The sequence below is a fragment of the Peromyscus eremicus genome, chromosome 1, assembly GCF_949786415.1.
Source record: "Peromyscus eremicus chromosome 1, PerEre_H2_v1, whole genome shotgun sequence".
In the NCBI taxonomy this organism is placed as follows: domain Eukaryota; kingdom Metazoa; phylum Chordata; class Mammalia; order Rodentia; family Cricetidae; genus Peromyscus; species Peromyscus eremicus.
The window spans coordinates 43,087,163-43,112,258 of NC_081416.1; the positions used below are offsets into that span (position 1 = coordinate 43,087,163).

Here is a 25,096-nt window from a genome sequence, read left to right on the forward strand (position 1 = left end):
TGACGTTTTATCACAGCAATAGAAAGGTAACTAAGATAAGACCTAACACACACCATGGTGAAAGCTCAGAACCTTAGAGAAAGAATATTTGAAAACTTCCAGGGAAGAGAAAGATAGGAACATGAGGCATGGTAAGAGTAGAAACGAGGCCCAAGCCAAAGGAGACCAGCTGCTCACTTCAGCAAAAGGCTGCCAGCTTTGATTAGTTCTTTTATGGGAACGGTCCAAGATTTGGTCACTGTCTATTAGTCACAGGCACAGTTTCAAACAGTATTCTCCTTATGCACAAGCATCCTGGTCTTGTACTTAGTGGACTAGGAAGTGCTCAGTTCCATTCAGGAGCTGCTGAGTAAAGGGTCAGGTCCTCATCTTGCACAAACTTCTTGGCCTCGTTACAGAGATGAAGGACTTCCAGTGTTGCAGTTGAAGAGAATGCTTGAGTAGAAGAAACACAGACCCACTCCAGCTGGAGGTGGTCAAGTTAACCCTTTATAGTCTTTGACTCAGTCATTTTTCAAATGATCAGCATGTCTACATGCAGCAGAATCTGCAGAATTCAAGACTGATCAGCAAAGGGGCAGATGATGTGACAAGAAAGATACCAAGTCCTGTCTCCCACTTTAGAAGTCTATCAGACAACTGTATGCTCCCAAGCAGAGCCACTCTTTTTAGCTAAAGTGTCTGCAGAGTACCCTGGAAAAATGTTACCATAGCCCACACCTCAGAGGTGTGACCTGAAGTAGACTTGGGTTGACTCTGATAAGATGCTGGCCTTTGAAGTGACCCTCGAGTCTTTCTGAGGATAACTTGTGGAGTAAGGCTTTTTCTTAGCAATAACTCTTCCCTTCATCTTTGCTTGCCATTTGTATAGTCATTTTAGAACACACTAGTTTTTATCTTGGGTTAGTCACAAGGTGCTCCTGTAGACATCTTGGCCTTGTGATCTAACCTGGAACTTAACAACAAAGCTGAAGACAGAGTGGAAGGAACGACAAGCTCAGAGGCAGAAGAAAACACACACTGTGTTTCCACTGGGTTAAGAGGTTAAGGACTCACCATGGATTTGTTTTGAGTCTTCTTGTGGTAGCAGCCTCTATGCCTTTCACTATAAATATTACATTTTAATGTAAAGCTAAACAAAACACTATGGTAATATTTAAGCTATAAATAATAAAAACAAAATCAAACTCATTCAAAATAAATCTAAACTCTTTCCATTATTTTGATCTTTTAAAATCCTAGTTCATCTTCCATGAAGCCAGGGAAATCTGTTTTCGGGGAGGCAAACCAAAGAAGAGACATGCCTTTGTTTCCCTGGGTGCCTAGCCATCAGAGTAATTCCTATCTTTATCCCTCTCTGACAAACCAATACACAAAATACTTTTTTCAAACAACCTCATTTTCATTATACCTTCCAATGTTGTCCATAAATTAGGATATGTTTCTTGGCAATGTCCATTCTGTCCCAAGCCATTGCCAGATTTAATTGTTCTGATATTGATAAGCTTGTGCCTAGGAGGAAAGGAAGGAATAATCATATATAATATATTCAAAAATACATAGGGGAAAAGCATAGAATCCTCTAGAATGTGAGAACAGGAAGTGAGGAGGAACTGTGAATCGGGTAGATCACTTACCCTTCAGCAAAACTGTGAGGATTGCCAAATCAAGGTCTTGGTGCTCCTCAGAATCAGCATCAAATATGGTAATCTGTGATGGGGGAAAATCAGGAAGTCACAACTTAGAAACTGCCCCAGAGATGTCTTCGAATGGTACCAGTAAGATGAACATTTCAGCTACTGAAGAAAATATTCCTGGTTTTGTCATTTTAAAACAGCATGGCATGATTTGACTTATAGAAGAAAAACTATTTCAAATAGGGTGACAAAGAATTAAAGGCGCTTGGAAAAACTAAACATTAAAAATCTCACATGTAGTGGAGCTTACTCTGCACCTTCCTCAGGGAAAGAGCCTCATTGTCGACTCCCAGTGCAAATCAACTCATCTCTCCTTCGGAAGGGGAAACCGTGAGAGCCCTCTGCCCACTTAAACTTAGAAACTAAGACCTTTGACTCATAATGAGAAGTGACTCCTCAAATGCTATCCTAAACTCAGGAAGATGAGGACCATGGATCCCATGGATGGGACAATGAACTGCAGTCTTAGCAGTGTCAACGTGCCCAGGGTACCCTAGTGTGAGACTGATTTAAAAAAAATCAGCATATAATGTGTTAGATACCATTATGACACTTTTTAACAAAATATGATATTTTTGTGGGGTTTGTTGCCCCTATTTCCCATCCCTTGGTACTCCTGTGCTCCCTTGGGACCTTCCCAACAAATTCTTTTCCTCTCTGATGTCCCATGTGTCCTTTGGCCCACCCCCCATACACCCCTACCCTCCTTCATCATCCGGTATTACCCTTTTTTGGTCTCCTTTCTAGATTTTTAGACTTCACCCACATTTATTTCTATTTACATGTATACTACACCTTTCCAAATAAAAATATATTTCCTGTAATACAGGAAGCTATATTAACAGAGAAAGCCAGGAATGTCAAGCATTGGTCCTGGGTAAGACTCTAACTAGCCTACCTTAGGGACATACCTTAAAGCCACTAAATGTAAGTTATATATCCACAAAATGAGTAAAGATCTGAAAAAAAAAGTGTCCAAGGTCCTATTTTCAAACTATGCTAATATATCTACACATGTTGGATCCTTTTGCCTAACATGGCTACTGTGTGTGCCAACAAAGTCAACCTTCAACCACCAACTACACAGAGGCCAATGGCTGTGATGCAAGCACCATGGATTTCTTTCTTTGCCTTTCTTGATCTTTCTGCTCACTGCTCAGTAATTATACTCCATAATGACAGAAAGAAGCAAGCACTATAGCAATCTCTTTCACATGGCCTTTTCTTCTAATTATGCAAAGCATGGCAGGGTGGCACCTCTGAGCTCAGATCAGGCCTGCCGTGTCTTAATTGGATGACTGGACAGATTGCTTAAATTGTCTAGCCTTCAGCTGCATAACTTCCAAAATGGAACTGAGCAACCATTGCCATCTTGAACTCATTCTTAGGGTCATTTCAGATGAAAGAGAGTTAAAAGCATGTGACTACTTATAAACACGGCTGTGGTCACTGAAGGTGCCGAAGGGTTTTTCATGTGTGTTCTTGCCAGGTTTGAACTTGTTCCATTGGTGTTTTAAAGTTAGATGCTTTAGCACCAACACAATTCCTTCATGATTTCACTAAGCTTCCCGGTTCTGGAGGGATCACTGTAAATGGCAACTGCATATTTACTGGAGTTTTCTGCTTCATATCATCTAAGGAGACATCATTAAAAATTTTGGAAATAGTTCCCTAAAACATGAGCACTTTTCCCAAGTCTGCATTATAGTCATAGCCCTTTTTTGTTGGTTCTGTTTTGCTTTGATTTGCTCGAGGCAGGGTCTCACTATGTAGCTCTGGCTAGCCTGGAACTCACCATGTAAACTAGGCTGGCCTTAAACTTATGAAGATCAATCTCCTGTGCCTCTGCCTCTGCCTCTGCCTCTGCCTCTGCCTCTGCCTCTGCCTCTGCCTCTGCCTCTGCCTCTGCCTCTGCCTCTGCCTCTGCCTCCTGGGTGCTGGAGTTAAAGGTGTATGCCACCATATTCAGCTGAACTACATTTTCCATTGCATGGTTTAATCTCAAGTTTGTCCTTGTCCAATGCACACACGAAGACCTGCTGAGAGTCTCACTCACAATGCTGTGATGTGGTCATCAAACACAGCAGATTTAACTCCACTAGACTCCTGGAGCTGCTCTTTCAACCCTTGCAAGTGTTTATGTTTGGTAACTTTTGTGTAATACTGTTTTTCTAAGTGCTTTGTCCCAGACAGAATCTGAAATTTCAAATATGAAGGATAACACTGAAGGCAGAGCAGTAGGAATCCAACTTTACACAACTGAAGCATCGCATTTTGTAGAGTTATATACATCAGAGTTCAAAATAGGTATTCTGTGCATTTTTTAATGTAAAAATAAATATTTTGATTTCTGGAAGGTGGCATTTTTTTAAGTCATGAACTCATCACACTTACAGAATCCTTGTGTATCATGCACTCCATTAGAATTTGGAAAAGGTGCTTAGACTGTTTAAGGCTGAAGTTGAACATGCTCTGAATCAGACAGAAGATCTCTTCTTTCACCTGAGGGCGCAGCATCCTGTCAGAGAAATAAATGGGCATAATTTGAAGCAACCCAGAGACGAGACCAAGCCAGTAGCACTGGTGTGAGAAACTCCATGTGAGTACCCTACTGAGATGGTTGCCTTCAAGAGAGCCCATGAGCAAGAAGAAAATACACAGCAAGGGGAGAGGGGTGCAGAGAAGGATGAATTTTAATGTGAGGGGTATTCATCCACCAGGCCACCTGAAACAATACATTCTAAGGGAGTCTTCTTGAGCCGACAGGGTTCCAGAAGGCAGTGAGTTTACACAGACTGAGCATAATATTCTCAAATGGTCTAACTTCCTAAAATTGTAGGACATTGCTTAGTTAAGACAATAGCGACTCTTCTGGTTATAGGTTGGGAGTTTGATGCACAAGTCCAGTCACTGAAAGAGGAATGACTGACTCAGCATATAGCTTGTCTGGCCCACGAAAATACACAGCTTGAAAGTGCAAAGTGGAAGAATGAATAGTTAACTGTGTTTTCACAGTGGAAGCATCAACAACTCACCCTCCATCCTCCAGATGTTTGTAGGTGAAGGCCAAGAGGTCAGCAGCTCTGCCTGTGCCCTCACACACCACCACAGGCTCCTTGTTCTTGACAGTCTCCCATACTGAGAGGATGACATTGGGGCCACCTTCCACCACCAGCCCCACCACGGGCACACCTTGTCTTGAACCTATTTCAGGCCACAAACAATACCACACTGTCACAAAGCTGCCATGCCTCGGTCAGCCAGCCACCTTGATTTCTACACTTCAGTCCTTCAACTACCACCCCAACCTTCCTGTTTGATCAGTTCAAGACTAAATCAGAAACTTGGAGTTCAGAGAAAATGTAGCACAGATATGGTGAGGGCATCTTTAAGCTTTCACCAGGAAAAAGATCAGTAAAAGCTTTCATTAACTAAAAAAGGGGGAGGGGGGACTTAAAACGTTTTAACATTTCATTGTTGCAAATTCTAAAGAATTTATAAGTAAGCAGATCTATATAACAGATACCAGTGTCCCCATCACTCATTAAAAACAGGCTTTGTCAGTGCAATAAACTTTTAATGATGGGCAGGGCAACTTTCAATGTTTTTTATATTTCAGAATAGTACAACTTTCACTGTTTGAATTTATCATGATTATATATTATCTTATCAAAGCAAGGAGACAAAAAAGCTGCAGCACTATTGAGCCATTCTTTTATAAAAACTACTAAATGAGAAAGTTATAATAAAATGGAATATATAATACATCCTATTTGTATTTTCAAAGCCCTATGTATAACTATGTATTTATATGTATGTACATATACATACATTTTCTATCAGTGAATGGAAATCTCTGAAAGAATATACAATAAACCATTAACATTAAAAAGGGACTTTTTGGTTTTTCTGAAACAAGTCATAACTATATAACTGAGGTTGGCCTTAAACTCACAATCCACTTGCTTTAACCTCCTGAGTGCTACATTACAGTATGTACTGCCATGCTCAGCTTGACTTCAATCATCTTACTGATTTAAATTTTAACATGTTGCTTTAAAACTATACATTTGATTTTACATTTCAAATGAAGGGAAACCGGTGGACAATATATTATATTCACTCTTGAGCTACAGAGAATTTCACCTTGAATAAAGTGTTTTCAGGGCCATGCTGTGGCCTTCCTCTGGCCATCCCCTATCCTCACAGACAGGGAGTTGTGGTGGTTTGAATGAAAATTACACAACACACACACACACACACACACACACACACACACACACACAGGCCCATAAGGTATTATTAGGAGGTGTGGCCTTGTTGGAGTAGGTATGGCTTTGTTGAAGAAAGTGTATCACTGGGGTGGGCTTTGAGGTCTCAAGATGCTCAAGCCAAGCCCAGTGTGGCATTCTATTCCTGCTTTCTGCTGATCTGGATGTAGAACTCTCAGCTACATCTCAAGCACCACGTCTGCCTGCATGGCACCATGTTTCCTGCCATGACAATAATGGACTAAACCTCTGAAACTTAAACAAGCCCCAATTAAATGTTTTTCTTTATAAAAGTTTCCATGGCCATGGTATCTTCACAGCAATAGAAACCCTAACGACAATGGGGGTCTACATAGTATGACTGCCAAAAGAAGCCCGTGCTTACATCCCACTCCCTGAAGCTCATAAGACCCTCAAGACCTTGGCTTCTGGGGGCTGTTTGGGCCTCTGCCCCAAGTACATCCTCTGCAAAGCAAGAGGCATATTTGGGAAGTAGAGAAAAGGTAGAAAGATATTTGATCTCAACTAGGGTGTCCAGGGGATGTCAAGGTATAGCCCACCTGGAATTGCAGGATTGAGCCAGAGGCAGACAGAAACAGAAAGTGAATGGGTTGAGGATCCACCTCTGCCACATTGTGATGCTCTGGCTCAGTACTCTCTAAAACCCAAGAACTCTAAACATAAACTAGCCTAGCTTATACATGTCAAGATCAATGAGTAGAGCATATTGGTGTGTTGGCTTGATTTCATTGTGTATCCTTGTCCCAGACGCCAGAAATGCTATGGTAGGCTGTTGAAGGTATCCAAATATTCCATACAGTCTAATTAATTGGTGTGATAATCTCCTGTTCCTTTTCCATTCAATTCTACTTCATTATTATCTCCACATGAATAAATACTATTAAAAATATGAGAATACAATATACCAACAGGTACACTTAGGGCTCCTCTAACAATATCTTACAAAACTAGGTGAAACAGGAAAAGGGATATATCGAGACACAAAATAATAATGAAACTTAGATAAATATTATTAATCTAGTGGTTTTTTTTCTTGGTACTGAAGACCAATCTAAGGGCTTTGCACATACTGTATTCTACCCTTGAACTACACCCCCAGCCCTAGGAAAAATTTTTGAGAGAGTTTCTTATATCCTGTATGATAGAATAGCTATTAGATATGTGGTAAATTATGTTTATTACTAGGGAAATATATTGTGCTTAGTAAAGAGGGAAAGTCTATCAAAAGAAGCATTGATACCAGTTTTATTCTTAAGAATGTGTGTGTGTAGAAAACTAAAAGTTTATATGTGAAAATGTTAATGGTTAGTTTTAATAGTGACAGTGTAAAAATTCTACCTTTTTCTTTTAATGCATGCTTTCTTTATTTTATCTGAGTGTTAAAGAATGCAATATTCTACCACCAGAAAAAGAAATCAATAAGAGCATTTTGGGGAAGAGAAGAAAGAAGAATCTGATTTCTGCTAGGGATAATTTGAGTAAATAATTAATTCCTCCATAAATAATTATATTCATGATTGCTTTCTCCAAAACTATCTTACTATAAAACCTAAGCAGGAAGAGGGGCAGGATAAAGGTCCATCAGCATATACTATGCTACAACTAGGCAAGAATTCAAGAAATTCCAGTGAGTATTACACAGTAGGATGAGAACCTATGACAACACAGTGGAGCACAGGTCACAAGCTCCAAGAGGATTGGTGGTGGTGGTGGTTGATGTTTTGGTTTTTCGAGACAGGGTTTCTCTGTATAGCCCAGGCTGTCCTGAAACTCACTCTGTAGACCAGGCTGGCCTTGAACTCACAAAGACCCACCTGCCTCTGCCTCCTGGGTGCTGAGATTAAAGGTGTGTGCCACCACTGCCCAGCTCCAAGAGGATTTTATATAATGCATTCATGGCACCCCAATAATATATACAACTTGACCCTTGTGTATCAGGTAAAAAGATAAATTTAGTAAATATTTTTGCTAAAAATTTAAAATTCTAATGCTGAGATACCTCATTGGAGAACTGCAGGCTGCTGCCTGCCAGTAAGAATCATGGAGACTATAGTTCTCACGTTAACAGTTCCTAAAACAGTCAGTTTGGGAAACAATACTTTGCTCTGTGGAGACTACACTGAAATTACCAGGAGAAAGAGGGGCTTTGGGACTGATGCTTCCTATCCTGACAGGGCAGTGGCTGACCAAACAACTGCCATTGGCCCCTTTCATTGGCCAATTACTGAGGCCAGGGATTCCTTCAACAACTCTAATGTGAGCAATATTTAATTTGTTATTTTATTTTATTTTATTTTATTTTATTTTTATTAGTCCTTTCTGCTGATATAAAAGGTCAGACAGCAACTTCAAAGATGCTTTGAGGTTTTTTTTTTAGAAATAATCAATAGTTAGATATTTTCATTCTGTCAAAGTAAATATATGAATGGTAAACATGAATATGTGATCCCCGTGGACATATCAGGTATGACAATCAGGTATCAATACACAAAAACTTCTACACAGCCACTGTTAATATTCTGACCCGCCCCTTGAAATCCCACCCCCTTGGCACCACCCTGCACCCTGATGTAACAGCCTCATTCTAAGGAAAAACCCCTCCCCTTCCTCTCTCTCTTCCGCTTTTCCTTCCACGAGGTGTGCACCCTCAACCTCTATCCTCTCTCTCTCTCTCTCTCTCTCTCTCTCTCTCTCTCTCTCTCTCTCTCTCTCTCTTCCTATCTTTCTTTCCATCTCTCTATTATAATAAACTCTCCACATGGATGCAGCATCTGGGTTGTGAATTACTGGCCACTGCTGCCGCCACCACCATGCCCGCATGGTGTGCATGTGCCCAGCATGCCAGCATGTTTCTCTGCATGCACACAATACCCTCAGTGGTCAGCCTGCACAATAATTCATAAAATAGGTGCCTTTGGGACTTCTGTCCCCCAGCAGCAATGGAGGGACTTGGGATTGCTGCCTAGGTAGCTGGAAAGCTGTCTCACTTCTTAAATTTATCCTTCTCTGATCTGATGGTGTTTGATGACTAGGGTGTATCAGTTTAACAGCCCCAGACTTCATGGTACAGGATAGACTGGTTTTAGATATAACTCCAGCGGTTCAAAGTTTTAATACTGATAAATACAGCTTTGATAAACTGATAAAACACTGACTACAATGAGTTCTTAAGAGTCCTTAAATTTCTATGGATTTTTAACCCTTTTGCTATGATGTAAATCCACCCCAGCTGTCTTACAGATACCTACAGGTTCCTAGAAAAAGTTCTGCTAAATCCATTCCAGCTGTCCTACAGATACTACAGGTTCCTGGGAAAGGTTCTGCTACTTTATCAAGAAACCCGGTCTGATGAAAACATAACAGTCTCCAGAGCCCATTTTGACCTCACCCACGTTTTGCCATTTCCCTTCTCCTGCCCGGGCCAAGGGGCCCTCCAGATACACCAGCCCCTGCACCAGCTGGCACCAGCTCTGAGGACACCAACTGGGGCGGATGCACCCCCACCTCCAGAGAAATGGCTGGTGTGATAGCTCCTGCACTCCAAAAGAACACATCATCCTTCAATTTACTGCCGCAACCTGCCCTCTCAGCTCACTCAAGGAACAGACGCCAAAGATTTCCATGATGACAACTAACAATGCTTCTTCACTCACACCTCCTGCCATGTGTGACTCCTGGCTTCTCCCCTCCCCACTTCACCCCTTGCCAGCTTGAAGTAGCCTCGAGAATTCGAGCCCTTGTTCCCCCACTTGCTCCCATAACACACCTCTTTTTATAATAATCATAACGGAGGAATGTTAATATTCTGACCCATCCTTTAAAATCCCACCCCTTTGGCACTGTCCTGCATCCTGACATAAAAGCCTCATTCTGAGGAAAAACCCCTCCCCTTCCTCTCTCTCTTCTACTTTTTCTCCCATGAGATGTGCATCCTCAACCTCTCTCTCTCTCTCTCTCTCTCTCTCTCTCTCTCTCTCTCTCTCTCTCTCTCTCCTATCTTTCTCTTTATCTCTCTATTATAATAAACTCTCCATGTGGATGCAGCATCTGGGTTGTGAATTACTGGCTGCCACTGCTGCCACCATGCCTGCATGGCATGCATCTGCCCAGCATGCTAGCATGTTTCCCTGCATGTGCAGGATACACTCAGGCATCCCCCCATGCAATAATTCATAACAGCCATACCAAGAAGGAGGAGAAGGGAAGAAAGAACAGACATTTTTTAAAGACATACCATGCACCCAACACTTTTAACCACATCTATCGTGGTTAGTGTTAGTTGTCAACCAGAAAGAATCTGGAATCACCTGGGAGACAGCCCTCTAGGCATGCCTGTGGAAGTATCTTAATTGCACTTATTGATATGGGAAGACCCATCTTGAATGTGAGCAGGACTATTCTCTGTGAAGAATATCCTGGACTATATAAAATGAAAGAGCGCTAACATGCATTCATTTCCCTCTGCTTCCTGATTGTGGATGTGATGTAACCAGTTTCTTCAAGCTGCCGTTGCCTTGACTACCCCACTATGATGGACCATACTCTTGAACCAAGAGCCAGAACAAGCTCAACCCTCCTGTAATTACTGTTGTCAGAGTATTTCATCACAGCAGCAGGAGGGAGGGGGACCTCAGACAATACTGAACACATTTTTTTGTTCTCTGTTCTTGCAACAAAAGTTAGAGGTAGACAAATCTTTACACTTAAAAAGTTTAAAAGCTTGGCAAGTGTTAACTCCATTGCCCAAGGTCATGGACAACAAAGACAGAATTGTCTCTAATCCCACACTTTCTGCTGCCTCAAAGAGCAGAAACTAAAGGGACTTACTTTTTCAGCCACCACTCGAAGGACACAAAGAACTGAGCCCTTGGAAAGATACAGATATCTTATGGAAGACTTGGCTCAGTACAACTCAGGGCCCACTTGGTGATGGATGCCTGAGTAAAAGAACTCCATTCGTCCAGAAAGCACGCAGCCCTCCCCTTTCTGTAGGAGTTCTCTAACCAGCCTGCCTAGTACTCCCGTTCTACAAATAACACCAAACGGCCATTTGTTGTTGCTGCTGCCGCTGCTGCACTCTTTGCAGTGCTGGGTTGGAGCAGAGCCTCACACATGCTAGACAAGCACCCTACCATATAAGTGTAATGCCAAAGAGATTACCCGCAGACTGCTACATGTACTCTACAGCCAAAAATGACATTATTCCAGCATCGGTGTGAGCACAGCACAGCCTTACCGCCTTCCATACCCTTATTTCTACAAGTTTCAACCCGTACCTTCATTTCTGATTTTAACCCCTTTCCTGCCTAAAGTCACTGGGCCCACACATGAAGTTTCAGTCTTCCTTGACAATCAAAGTTTAGATGCATATTCCTCTTGAGTTCATCTCTTTATTTCTCTTTAGCAGTTCCCATTTACACATGGAAGCTTCCCTCTCACTCTCTATCTGGCCGTACATTGTCTCAGAGGCCTTGCTAAAGTTTCATTCATGAGGGAAGCTCCTCTGATTACTCTGTCCCACAGAGACTTCCTCCTCTGACTTGTTGTCACCAACAATTCTGGATCCACCTACATCCTGCTTTCTTCTACCTTGTGGCTCACATGTGTTAACTGGACACTCTGGCTGCTCTAAGGCAGGGACCCACTTAGGTCTGTCTACCCTGAGCAGAGGACAAGTAAGCACCTTGTTCACTAGCAAGCCCCCGGCCAGACGCTAAGCCCCGATGGAACTTACAGCTGTGTATCTTCTGCATCGAGAGATGCTTCTCCAGGTTCCGCCTGAGCTTCACTTCATTTCCGTACTTGCCCACAGTCCCATCATCACACAGGATGAAGTGAGAGTGCATGCAGTTGAGTGTGGTGAGCTTGCTGAGCGGGTTACTACTCAGAGTCTGGTACATGCACACGACCTGAGAGACAGCAAGGACGAGAGGACATCAGAGCTCAAAGTCCTCCCCCGACTTCACTGATTCTAAACCCTGTCCCTTTACACTAATGGAACACCTATCTAGATTTAAAGTATGACTTACCACTTAGGGCAGTATTTCTCAATAAGCTTATCTTTTGTAAAATTTCCCATTTCTTGTAGATCAAATGAGGTCCTACATCAATATGCACCTCACAGTACATGAAAGAGACAAGTTGAACAATACCCACATAGATCCTACCCTGTTCAACAGGATAAGCACCCAACCATGGGCTTAGAGGTCATGGTAGTCATATTGCTAAAATGGTTCTAAATACTAATTTCTCATTTTGGGTACTTACCTTGTTTCTGACCATTAAAAAACAGTTCAAGACTGGGCACCAGTCCATAGACTACACTGCAATCCATAAAATTATTCTAATATACTTCAGAATAACATTTTGGTACTAATTTTTCACATATTCCAAATGAAATAAAGGATAACAGAGAGCAATGTGGCTTCAGGGACTTTTTTACATTTGTGGACTCTCCCTTAAGCTGCTCCTCGTCTTATTTCCAAGTATAATCTCAGGCTAATTTTAACTCTGAGTAATTTCTGTCTCTCTTTTTCTCGTGTATAAGTAAGGATAACGATCATTCCAATACCATAGGATTTTTGTGAGACTTCAAAGAAATAACAGACACTAGACTTTAATGGGTAACTTTATAATCCTACAGCATAATGCTGAGGCCAGAAACCAAAAAGAAAATCATTGCTAGGTTTACCACATGTTTTATATTTAGAGAAAGTGATGACAAATAATACAAAATAAAAACCGGGAGAAATGCTAAATACTGACAATAATGTTTTGGGGCTGAATTATGGCAGTGTATAAAAATGTACAGAGATACTAAACTTCATAAACAATCAGAGAATGTATGTAAATCAGAATTAGCTATTGCCCCCATCTGTCAAAATGGTGAGGGAGAAGTATATAAAAATGAGCTGTATTGCACACTGTTGGTAAAAATGTAAAATCTTATCACTCTCTAGAAGGCAAGCGTATCAATGCACACAACTGGCCCCAATGATTTCTAGAGAAATAAGTAATCTAGCACCAAAGATGTATTCTTATTACAATATTAATATTATTGGCTGAAAATCAGAGAAACAGGAAACCACTAAACTGGACAATCACAGGGATAATTGGCTCAATTATAGTACAACAGAATACTATTTAGCCAGGAAAAGTCATAGCCCACAGATTAAAGCCTCATGAAAAGCAACAAGACGTTTCTCTAGGGAGAAAAAAAATCATAAACAGTCATACTAAAAAACAGAGTTGTGAGAGCAGATAGAATGTTGTCAATGTACTCGATACAGAAAGTCTTTCCTTGACAAAAATGATACATTTTAAACAAGAATCATCAGTCACGGGATGAATAAATTGGAACATATCAGACAGCTTAAAACCAAAAGTTATCTTTCACCTTTGCAGATTGATAGGTGAACATCTCAAGGTTTTGAAAACTGCCAAATAAGATATCAGGTTATTATTCTGCCCTTCCTGTATTCTCATGTACCATGAGATTAAACAGATGTTAATGAAAATGTTTCTCTTTATAGAGTGTTTAAGCTAGTAAGTGTACAAAGAATGCTACAATTAAATATCATTTGTAACCTATGTTGATTAGTTTTTTGTCAACTTGACACAAGTTAGAGTGATCTGAGAAGTGGGGACTTCAATTGGCAAATGCCTCCATCAGATTGGCTTATAGGCAAGCCCATGGGGCATTTTTTGACTGATAATTGATGTAGAAGAGCTCAGCTGACTGTATGTGGTACCACTCCTGGGCAAATGGTCCTATGGTGTATGAGAAAGGAAACTGAGCAGATCAGAAGTGGCAAGCCAGTAAGCAGCATTCTTTCATGGTCTCTGCTTTAGTTCCTGTCTGATGTAACCTGTAAGACAAATATAGCCTTTCTTCCCTAACTTGCTTTTAGTCATGGTCTTTATCACAGCAATAGAAAACCTAACTAGGACATAACACTGTTGAAAAGTGAATCTAAGGAATGGTTTCCAAAAATCATAAATCAGTAGATATCAAAAGTCACATAAAAGGGATACAATGCCTCACAAGGCATAAATTTGCATTAAAAAAATCAGTATATGATCCCACTTGTAGATCAAACTAGCAATTGACAAGAAAGACAAGAGATAGAAACCACGCTAGACCTGCTTCAATACGTTAAATCTTGGAAATCCAAACTGCGGGAAACTCTGTGGTAAATAGCTCAATTTCTTCAACCAATTGGAGGGGCAAATAATTAATTATAAGTAGGCCAATGAGGAAAATTGAAAATCAAAAGATGTACTGGTCTATCACGATATATGAAACATTTTTGGATCATAAAATAAAAAAAATTTAATTATGAAACTATTGAATTTAGATTTTTAAAGACACTAAAGTAGAAGACAACTCTTTAGGAAGAGGAAGAGAAAATGTGGCAAGAGGAATGGGGGACAAGTGATAAGCGGGGACAGATCTAAGCAAAATACACTACATGCATGTGTGAAGATGTCACAATGAAGTCCATCACTTTGTACAATGATTATAAACTAATCAAAACTTTTAAACGATGAAACAATGAAAAACTTGATTACACTGGAAAGTCAAGGATACTCAAGAATTATTGTTAATTGTGGGGCACACTAACAGTATTATAATGAGATTTGCTTAAATTGCCAATGTATTTTAGAAATATGTTAATGTAAGTCCTGAAACTTAGATTCTTCTAGAAGAAAAAAAATATATGAAGAACACGTTAGGAAATAAACAAGAGGAGGACTTTCTGAACAGAACTCCAGCCACTCAGGAAAAAATACCAATGATTGACAAATAGGACTTCATGAAATTTAGAAGTTTCTATACAGCAAAAGAGACTATTAATCAAGTGAAGAGACAATATAAAATGGGACAAAGCCTTTACCACCTACATGTTAATATTAACTAATAGGATTAGTATCTGGAACATGACAAGAACTTAACAAACTAACATCAAAAGCCAAACAACCCAATCAAATATGGGCCAAGGAACTGAACAAAGAATTGTAAAAAGAAGTATGGACTAACATAAATACTTTTAAAGTTATCAACATCCTTAGCCATCAGGGCAATGCATCAAAACGACTTTGAGATCCCATCCTACTTTAATCAGAATGGCTATCGTATTATCAAGAAAACAAATGACCACAAATACTAGAAAAGATGTGGGGGAGGGAAATCCCACTGCTCGTGGGAATGTAACTGGGGTAGCCACTGTGGAAATCAGTGTGGAAGTTGCTCAAAGGCTTTTTTAAAAAATAGAACTTCTATATGATCCAACAGTATCACTTCTGGACATATACCCGAAGGATTCTACATACTATTCACAGAGGTACCTACCTACACATCTACACTCGTTGCTATTCTAGTCACAACGTCTAGGAAATGGATTCGGCCTATTAGCCATCAACGAATAAAGGAATAGTAAAACTGCCATGTGCATACATAATGGAATTTTATTCATCTATGAAGAAAAACGAAGTTTGTGGGGAAATATATGGAACTGAAAAAAAATTAGACTGACTGAAGTAACCCAGGCCTAAAAAGATAAATACTGCATGTTCTCTCTAATTTGTAGATCCTAGCTTCAAATTTTTGTGGGTTTTTTAAAAGCTGAAAATGATGTTGTTTATTGAAATTTTGATACTAAGTCAACGTTCAATTCCTTTATCAAACTCAGAAAATTTCAGTTATGAGTAATAAGTCTTAAGCACTTAAATATCTCTTAGTATGAAAAGCTGAATAATTATTTGCTATACTTATGCTAACTAAAGAATTCTGTTGCTGTGGTTATCTGCATGTGTTAGTTAACAAAATAGAGACATAAATCATTGAAGTTAATTGTCACATTCACAGAGCTGGACTTTAACTGTACAGTGTGTGTGTGTGTGTGTGTGTGTGTGTGTGTGTGTGTGTGTGTGTGTTGGTAGTAGTAGTAATAGATTTTATAAATAGTAACCAGATCACATATTAATAATCTGTTTTCTGCATGGGAACATACTACATTTGAAAGGAGTTTGGACAAAAACAAAAACAAAACCTCTATTTTAAGACAGATTTTGTCATTAATTTTCTACAAAACCATGGATATTATATTCCATACAACTAAAAGCAGGGAATCTGACAAATATATGCAAAGGTCACATAAGTAATTATAGCAACTTTAATTATTGTATTAGAAAGTATAAAAATAAAAGATGTCCAACTCAGGATTTCATTTATATATAGCTTTAATTTTTTAGATTTCTTTGCTTAATCTGGAGTGAATATCTATAGAGACAAGGAACCAAGAAAATGGACATGAGGTGGGCAAAGCATGGCAGGGGATAGATACTAGAACACATGTGATATGAAAGCAGAGGAAGGGATTCTGGAGGTGTAAAGGTTCAGTCTGGAATTAAGGAAGGAAAATAGAAAGAAGAAATGGGAAAGTCAATAAAACTCAGGATGTGTGGAAAAAGTCCTGTGAAAACTACTACTTTGTGAGTTGATTTAAAAGGAGACTTTTTAAAATACTTATTTTGAAGATACAATTACTTGATGCCTGGAATTTGCTTCAAAATAATGAACATCATTATTTGGAAATGGATAAAAGAATAAATGAAACAAAATTTGACAACAAATTAGTAGCTATTAAAGCTGAGAAATGGTATCCACGGCTCAAGCCCCATCACTCTTTAATATGTGGGCTTTCCAAATTAAAAGTCAAAGTAAACCATGACCAGTCTGCATTAACTGACATGAAATAACTGTTAAATAGTCAAACAACAAATATCATATTCATAGTGCCCAGTACCCACATCAAAAGCCAGGCAGGACGACGTGCATCTTCATCACTAGTGCTGTGGGGATGATGGGTAAATTCTGAGGGCTCACAGGACAGCCAGACCAGCCAAACAGCAAGTCCTGGGTTCAGCAAGTAACTCTCAGAAATTAAGGTGAAGAGCAATAGAAGACATTTGGTGTTGACCGCTGACCTCCACAGACGTGCCTGTGGGCAATGCACATGTACACACATGTGCAAAGATTCATACACCATACACACACACACACACACACACACACACACACACACACACACACAAAACAAGCAGTTTAACTCTACATAAATACAAATATGTAACCAAATTCTAAAATGATAACATACTAAATATTATCAGTAATTATCTCATATCTTTTTCTAATGCACTATAAATTTCAACAACAACAAAAACATGTGCTTTATAAATAAGTTTAGACATTCCATTCACTTTCAACAGACAAAGACTGAAACAGACATGGGTCTGGGGAGATGGTTCCAATGACAAAGAGCCTATGAGGATCCAAATTCAATCCCCAGAATGCACACTTTAAAAAAAAAAAGTAGGGATTGGGGAGGTGGAACAAAAGTCAAGCATGATGATATATGTGTACATGTTTGTATCACCAGCACTAGGGAGACAGAATTTTCAGATCCCTGGGGTTCACTGACTGGCCAGCCTAGCCCCCTCAGTGAGCTCCAGGCCAGTGAGAGACCCTGTCTCAAAAGAAAGGTGGGGAAGGATGTGGGCACTTGAGAAACAATACCAAGATTGTGTTCGGGCTCCACACAAGTCTACATACATATATGTGGACCGTCTGGACACACCACACCACACCACACACAAACATACACACACACACATTTACATGCATTCTTATGCACACACATTGTTACATACACATGTTCTCACACACACATATTCTACACACACATACACATGTTCTTACACATATTCACATATTCTACACACACCTACACATATTCTTACACACAACATTCTTATACACACATATCCTTACACACATTCATACACACATACATTCTTACACACACACACATATTATATACACATACATATTCTTACACACATACACACATTCTTACACACACACACACACAAATAATCAATACACAGGAACTAATGAAGCAGAGCAGAGTATAAGCTGGGAGAAAACAAGTAGAAATGGCCAACTTAACAATGTGATTTGTACTCCATGTAAACACTGCAGTGCTCCATACATTGGCTGTGTGAAGGATGGATCAACTGAAGAATTTCACAGAGAATAGCATGGTTCAATATCTATTTTATAAGAATTATTCTGCTATTGTATCGAGGCTAGACTATAACAGAACACAAGAGCGAGAGGAAGGAAGACTAGTCCAAGCATTTGGGTGTCAGAGCTTGGCCATTTGGACCAGCCTCAATGATGGGGGAGAGAAAAAGAAAAAGGCAGATTCTCGTTCTATTCTGAAGGTAGGGCTGAGAGTTTACTGGCAGGTCAAGTTTGAGGCATAACACAAAAGGGATCACTCTAAACTTAATCCAAGGTTTTTGGCTTAGGCAGTTGCAAGACAGAACTTGCATTTTGTGAGATAGGGTGACAGATGTAGTAGGAAGGCAAATGTTAGTTTGGGATTTGTCATATTTGAGGTGTCTTATCAGACATTTGGGTACATTGTAAAGAAGGCAGTTCAGATACATTTCCTTCTCCTTTGTTATGAAAGGATTGTCTACTCACATCTTTTCCAACTAGTTCTCTCTGGTTCTCAATGACACCCCAAGGAAGGATTCCAACTGTCCAGATTTTCCTCAAGGACTTAGAGGAATGGGCTTTTAGGGCATCACCAACATGCTTGGACACTCCTATGAAACAACCAGAGCAGAAGTCAAATTGCAGCTCATAGACTAAGAACAATGACTCTCACAGACAAGTAGATGACCATATGAAAAAAGTCATTCTTAAGGTAGGCTCCTAGCACAGCAGAACTGGATGCTAGCCTCTTACCTGTCTCTCTCCTCTCTTAACCTCTCTCCCTCTTGAATAATTCTCCCCTTTCTTGACCAATTTCTAACACGGTCACTACTTTTGCCTGGCTAGAATGTTCCATGCACTGCTTGACTTCATGAGCATTCTAGTGTTCTCCAATGTGCCCATAAAATACCCTGCAGATTAACTCTGATGTATATAAAGCATGAGGTTCAGAGACCACTGTATGGGGGATGGGTTTTTTGGCTTGGTTTGGTTTGTCTTTCTCCCTAACATCACCATATCTGCGAGTGCTACAGAGGAGGAACTTGATAGCAGGCTACTTGGCTCATGCTTAGATAGGGGAAGGGTGGGGGAGGAGTCAGGCATGAGCTTTACCTGAGTTTATGCCTTCAGTAATTATCCATGCTCCTGTGGTCTCTGCAGCTTTGACCAGACCCTGGCTGAAGGCTTCTTTGAGGTTAGAGGACATCTTGAAGTTCTGGATACCCCCATGGACAGAGATCACAAGCTTTGGCAGCTCCATATTCCATTCTTTCAACATCAAATGCAACAGGTGATCCGATTTTGTATCATAAGAAGTTCTAATATACTGGAAGGACAGTATAGACCCAGGAAGAGAACACAGTGAAACATGCAAGTCAGTAGAGAAAATGAACACACAGCAGAGCCACTAGGGTGGCCACAGCCTGGCCAGAAAGTGTTCAGGGCCTCTCTGGAAGTTTAACTTCACCTAATGGAAATATTTTCTTTTAAGGGCTCCATACTCCCTCCAACTTCCTTCTGGGAATTATAAACCACTATAGAGTAACTTCCTCTGTTTGGAGGTTTAGCCTCCGTGGTTCATAAGAAGGCTGGAGGTAAGGCAAAAATACTTTATCATAACATCAGTAAAGCCATTGGGAGAGAGCTTTATAAAGGAGATGAAATGCGACTTTTCATAAATACTGTGACTTTGCATTTACTTGATCCCTTTCATATATTTGTAGACACTTTAAAAATTCAGGAGCATGAGCATCTATATGATGTTTTTAATTTACCTACCAACAATTTCTTTGCATACCATCATCCCGCTGAGAAAACTTTCTTTAGAAAATAAGTACACTGATCCCTGATACTGCTAGCCAAAGAAAAGACCAGTGAGGTCACACCTAGGAGAGCCAGTGAGTTACTGCAGCTGGTCTGACATTACAGGCCACAGCTGGCTACAGGCCACTTAAGTTCTGCACAGTGTGGTAAGTTCGCCTACCTCAAACAGAAGCCCAACCAACCGCAGGAATAAGCCAGGATTATGAAAAACAAACAAACAAACAAACAGGAGGGCATTAGGAAACCATGAATTACAGGTCTATGCCAAAAGAAAGCATGGGTGGAACTCTCCATACAAGCAAGTGTAAGTTATCACAGTACCCTCTAAAGTGATGATAACAAAGTAGTTTGCTATTCATCTTTGAGCTTGTTAATATAGGACCACTTCATTTCATAATTAAAATAATAGAATTTCTGACCACCAGGGCTGTACAGCTATCAAAACACACATGTAACAGGAAGAATAGAAGGAAGATCGTGCATGATTCCATGTATGAAAGATGCCACTGAGCTGCCAGGCTTTACAGCACACGACCGTAGCAGGACAAACACAGGCAGACCCTTAGGAGGTGGTTTTGTGGGTGAGATTACTGGGTGAGTACAGGCAAAGGTGGAGCCTGGGTTCCATTCACCTGCTTGTGCCCCAGCTCTTCTCTCGGGTAAGCCTGCCTTCAACTCTAAATCTTTCCCCATACTAGAAGATACTGCTCCTTGGAGAAACATCCTCAAAGAACTGTTATTAGGACTGACTTTTCCACCTAAAGGCCAACTGAACATCTCTCTTCTATTTCCCTTATAAGTAACTCACTCCCCAGACCTTATAGGCACACTCTCTCAGATCCTTTGTAGAATGAGGTGTGGGGGGAGGGGAGAGACTCGGGGAAGGAAACTGCAACACAGTCTCTCTCAAGCTGTGGTGATGCTCAACTCAGACCTGAAGGATGGAGGAAGCTCGGGCAGCCCTACTCTGCTGAGACATGGAGTAAGATGCATTCAGATACACAAGCTGTAATGACAGCTGGAAGCTGAGTGTCAAATAAGCTAGCTGTCAAGCTGAAGAAATGGCTCAGTGGTTGCTGGCTGCTCTTCCAGAGGGTGAAGGTTCAATTCCCAGCACCCAAATGGAGAGTGACAACCATCTGTAACTCTAGTTCCAGGAGATCTGATGTCCTCTTCCCACCTCCATGGGCACCAAGTACACATGTGGTACGCAGACACACATGCAGACAAACCATCCATACACATAAAATAAAAACAAATTTAAAGGAAAAAAAAAAAACAGCTAATTGTCAGGAGATAAGTCTAGCTACATTTTCATTTTTCCTGACTGTTCTTTGACCTTTGTCCAAGCCAAGCAGCGGCTTCATTGGACCCATTCACCTTGTTCACCTTCAGATCTCAGCTTAACACCCGAGCCTGTTTTCTCTACTTTTGAATGCCTTTCTCACTGCACACTGTGTCCTCTCACTGAGACAGAAAGGGTTATCTTTTGCATTCGCTCAAAGAACCTGTTCATATAGCATCCTCCACTTTTATTTCCTATTGCCCTCCCCAAATGCCAAGCAATGTTAATACAGAAAAACTATTCTTTTTGGACCATAGGGAGTATATAGGCACACAGTAAGTAATGTGTGCACAGAAAAAAAAGGAATAAATAAAGGTGGATAAGAATAAACAATATCTGGGATCATGGTACAATAATAGAGTATTTGGCTTTCACACAGAAGATCCTGGATTCTATCCCCAGTACAGCAACAAACAAACATTAACAATGAAATAAAGACAGACATAGAGAGAAAGGGAGGATAGGGAGTGCTCGGTGGTAAAGAGCACTTGCTCTTCTTCCAGAGGACTCAAGTACAGTTCTTAGCACCTACATTAAGTGACTTACAACAACCTGTAACTCTAGCCCCAGGGCACCCAAGGCCTCCACCAGTACCCCACATATATACCATACACTCACACAGACACACACACACACACACAAATACATAATAAGAAAAAAATAAATAAATGTCTTTTAAAAAAAAAAAAAAAAAAACAGCAAGCCAGGTGGTGGTGGTACACATCTTTAATCCCAGCACTTGGGAGGCAGACTTCTGTGAGGTCAAGTTCAGCCTGGTCTACAAAGTGAGTTCCAGGGCAGCTAAGGCTGTTATACAGAAAAACCTTGTCTTGAAAAACCAAAACAAACAAACAAACCAAACAACAAAAGAAAAGAGTGTCAAATTGCACACAGGGTTCTCTAAGAATTAGGCTCCAAAGGGGATCAGGAAATAAGGGGGATTTTTTTTCTGCCAACTAAAACAGAAATAAGCATGGGCAGTTAAATGCAAGAGGATAAGTAACTCTAAATGTAGATTCCTGTAGAACTGTACTGCAACCTTATTAAATCTGCCTTCTGATAGTCACCTCCAGAGCTTGACTGGCCCTCAGCTTCCCTGAGGTTGCTTCACTTGGGGAATCAGGTGCATAAAACAGAAGGTGATGACTGCTCTCATTAGAGTACAGGGACAGTTGACCAGGTAACACTGTATGCTACAGTTTAGATCTGCAGTGTCCCCAAAAGCACCCCGTTAACTCCTACTCACCAGCCCATGGCATTAATGGGACAGGGGAGAAGCTGTAGATGGTGGGGCCTAATGGAAAGAAGCTAGGTCACTAGGGGCACTGTTACCCTTGTCCATACTCCCTATTTCTCCCTGGCTGCTGTTAAAACCAGGCTGTCACCTGCCCAAAGTCACTGCATGTTGTGTAAAACTGCATTGTTACAGGCTGCACCTTGCCCTGAGAGATTCCACTTTACAAGCACTAGTTGACTCCACTTTGCCCACAAATGCAGACTCTGCACCTTGGTGGCCACATAAACAGCGCCATCTCTCTGGCACCACCCACAAGGAACACACTGACAAATAACCCTAAAGTTTAAAAAGGTGCTACTCTATGAATTTATAAAGTTCACCAAGGCCACATGAGCACGTAGCTGGATTACAGTCATGCAAGAAAACTAATTTTGAGAACTATTAGAGACAGCATACTGAAGAAAGGGTATACTACCCTCCCTGGACCTCACAATGCAGAAACCGCCTAACAATAAAATGACAATGAACCCTACTGGTGTGTCATCTGGCCACCCTCCGTGTGTGTCAAGGGACTGACAAGCAGGGAACTTGTAACTGCCCCAAGAGCTTCAGCTCATATCAGTCCCCACTGCTGCTATAGCCTACTTAGACTGTCATCTGTTCACCCATCTGGACCTAACCCTACACCTGAGATGCAGATAATACCCCTCATACCTAAGGGATGGGAGGACCCGGCTAGATTTGACAAAAGATCAAAAACTTGGATCCCTTTGCAATAAATCCACACCATGTGGCTCTCTCTCTCCTTAGAAGTCCACTTGTAAGGCCTTTTCTATTCAAAACTAGTGAAATACTGGTTTGGTTTATCAGCAGACCTTGGAGTGGTAGATATGTTCTCCATCTTGGAAATTAATGGTGCCAAAGGTATCTGTAGGGCTTTTCACTGTGTGCTTCTCAACAGACCATTGTTCACTTCCACTGCCTTCAACAGCTGAGAGGCTCCAGGCATAATCTAGCCCATGATGTTCATGGATCAGTCGGCCACAGTAACACCTAAATTCAGGAAAACAGTCACTCAGAATAGAAAACTGGTGCAATATTTCCAATCCTCAAATCAATGTGTAGATGTCATGTATTGAGAACTCTTAAAAATTCACGTTCAGTTCACCAGACTTGGCAGTGAGCACCTTGACCCAGCAAGCCATCTCACCAGCCCCTGCTTCCTCTTAACACTGTTATACACTCTGTTGGCAATGTCGTGAAAGAAGATCATAAATACGTATAATTGGAATTTACATCATCTCTATTTTCTGTTGTTTTGTTTATTCTTTTGGCCTTTTTATTAATTTTTTATTTATTTTACATACCAACCACAGTTTCCCCTCCCTTGTCTCCTCCCATCCCCCCCCCAATCCATTCTTCCTCTATCTCCATTCAGAAAGGGTAAGGCCTCCCATGAGGATCAACAAAGCATGGCATATTAAATTGAGGCAGGACCAAGCTCCTCCCCCATACATCAAGACTGAGCAAGGCATCCCACCTTAGGGAGTAGGTTCCAAAAAGCCAGCTCATGCTCCACGGACAGCTCCTGGTCCTACTGCTAGGGGCCCCACAAACAGAACAAGATACACAACTGTCACCCACATACAGAACCTAGGTCGGTCCCATACAACCTCCCTAGCTGTCAGTCTAGAGTCCATGAGCTCCCACATGATTTTGACTCCCTTGCTCATATAATCCCTCTTCCTTCTCTTCAACTGGACTCCTGGAGCTCGGCCCAGTTCTATGATGACAATTAGAGTAGTCACCAATCTAATTACAGGAGAAGGCCAGTTCAGGCACCCTCTCCACTATTGCCAGGAGTTTAGCTGGGATCATCCTTGTGGATTCCTGGGAGTTTCTCTGGCACCAGATTTTTTTAAGATGGAATATATCACCAGGATGCTCAGGCTAGTCTTGAACTACAAGTTTTAGATTCAAATGATGCTTCTGCCCCAGCCTCCTATGTAGTTAGACTACAGTAGGGTGCCATCAGATATGACTCTACCTCCTTTAAATAAAAGTAGTTGAGAGTGAGGGAAATGAAAGCTTTTCTATTGATAAAGTGCTTCAGTGTTTTTCATCTATCTTTTCCCTTCACTTTATAACTTTCTTTACTTTCTTAATACAGTAGTATATGTTTATATAATTCGTAAATAAGCATGCCTATAACATATATATTGGCATGCATAACCCAAAATGTTTAATGATGTGGTGTAGAGTAAAACATGTGAAGTCCACTCTATCAAAGGCAGAAATGCTTAGCATGGATCCCAATATATGTATATTCACTTATAAATAATATTATATGTTCATATCAATCCACACAGTAAATATTAGTCATGATGAAGTGAAATTACAAGTGCACCAAATTGTCCATCGTTTTTCTGCTCATAATTTAAAAATACTATAAATGACTAAGTAACCTGAACTTTCACCAATAAGAATGCAAATATAGGCCTAAGCAATAGCCCCATTGGTAGAGTGCTTGCCTTAGGATGAAAGAAGCCCTGGGTTTGATCTCCAACACCACAAAAATCAGGTATGGTATATACACCAGTAATTTTAGCACTATAAAAGTGGAGAATCAAAAGT

General features: G+C 40.6%; 1 protein-coding gene across 1 annotated transcript in view; it reads right to left on the reverse strand.

The window, feature by feature from the left end:
• The window catches only part of Trpm6 (transient receptor potential cation channel subfamily M member 6), a 120,011-nt gene that overhangs the window by 85,014 nt on the left and 9,901 nt on the right, over positions 1 to 25,096 (reverse strand). The window contains exons 4-11 of the mRNA XM_059247168.1: positions 23,338 to 23,515; positions 19,170 to 19,383; positions 18,543 to 18,667; positions 11,724 to 11,898; positions 4,733 to 4,901; positions 4,092 to 4,215; positions 1,638 to 1,710; positions 1,412 to 1,512 (exon numbers count right to left, since the gene is read on the reverse strand). Coding sequence (XP_059103151.1) covers positions 1,412 to 1,512; positions 1,638 to 1,710; positions 4,092 to 4,215; positions 4,733 to 4,901; positions 11,724 to 11,898; positions 18,543 to 18,667; positions 19,170 to 19,383; positions 23,338 to 23,515 — 1,159 coding nt within the window. The remainder of the gene's footprint in view (positions 1 to 1,411; positions 1,513 to 1,637; positions 1,711 to 4,091; positions 4,216 to 4,732; positions 4,902 to 11,723; positions 11,899 to 18,542; positions 18,668 to 19,169; positions 19,384 to 23,337; positions 23,516 to 25,096) is intronic.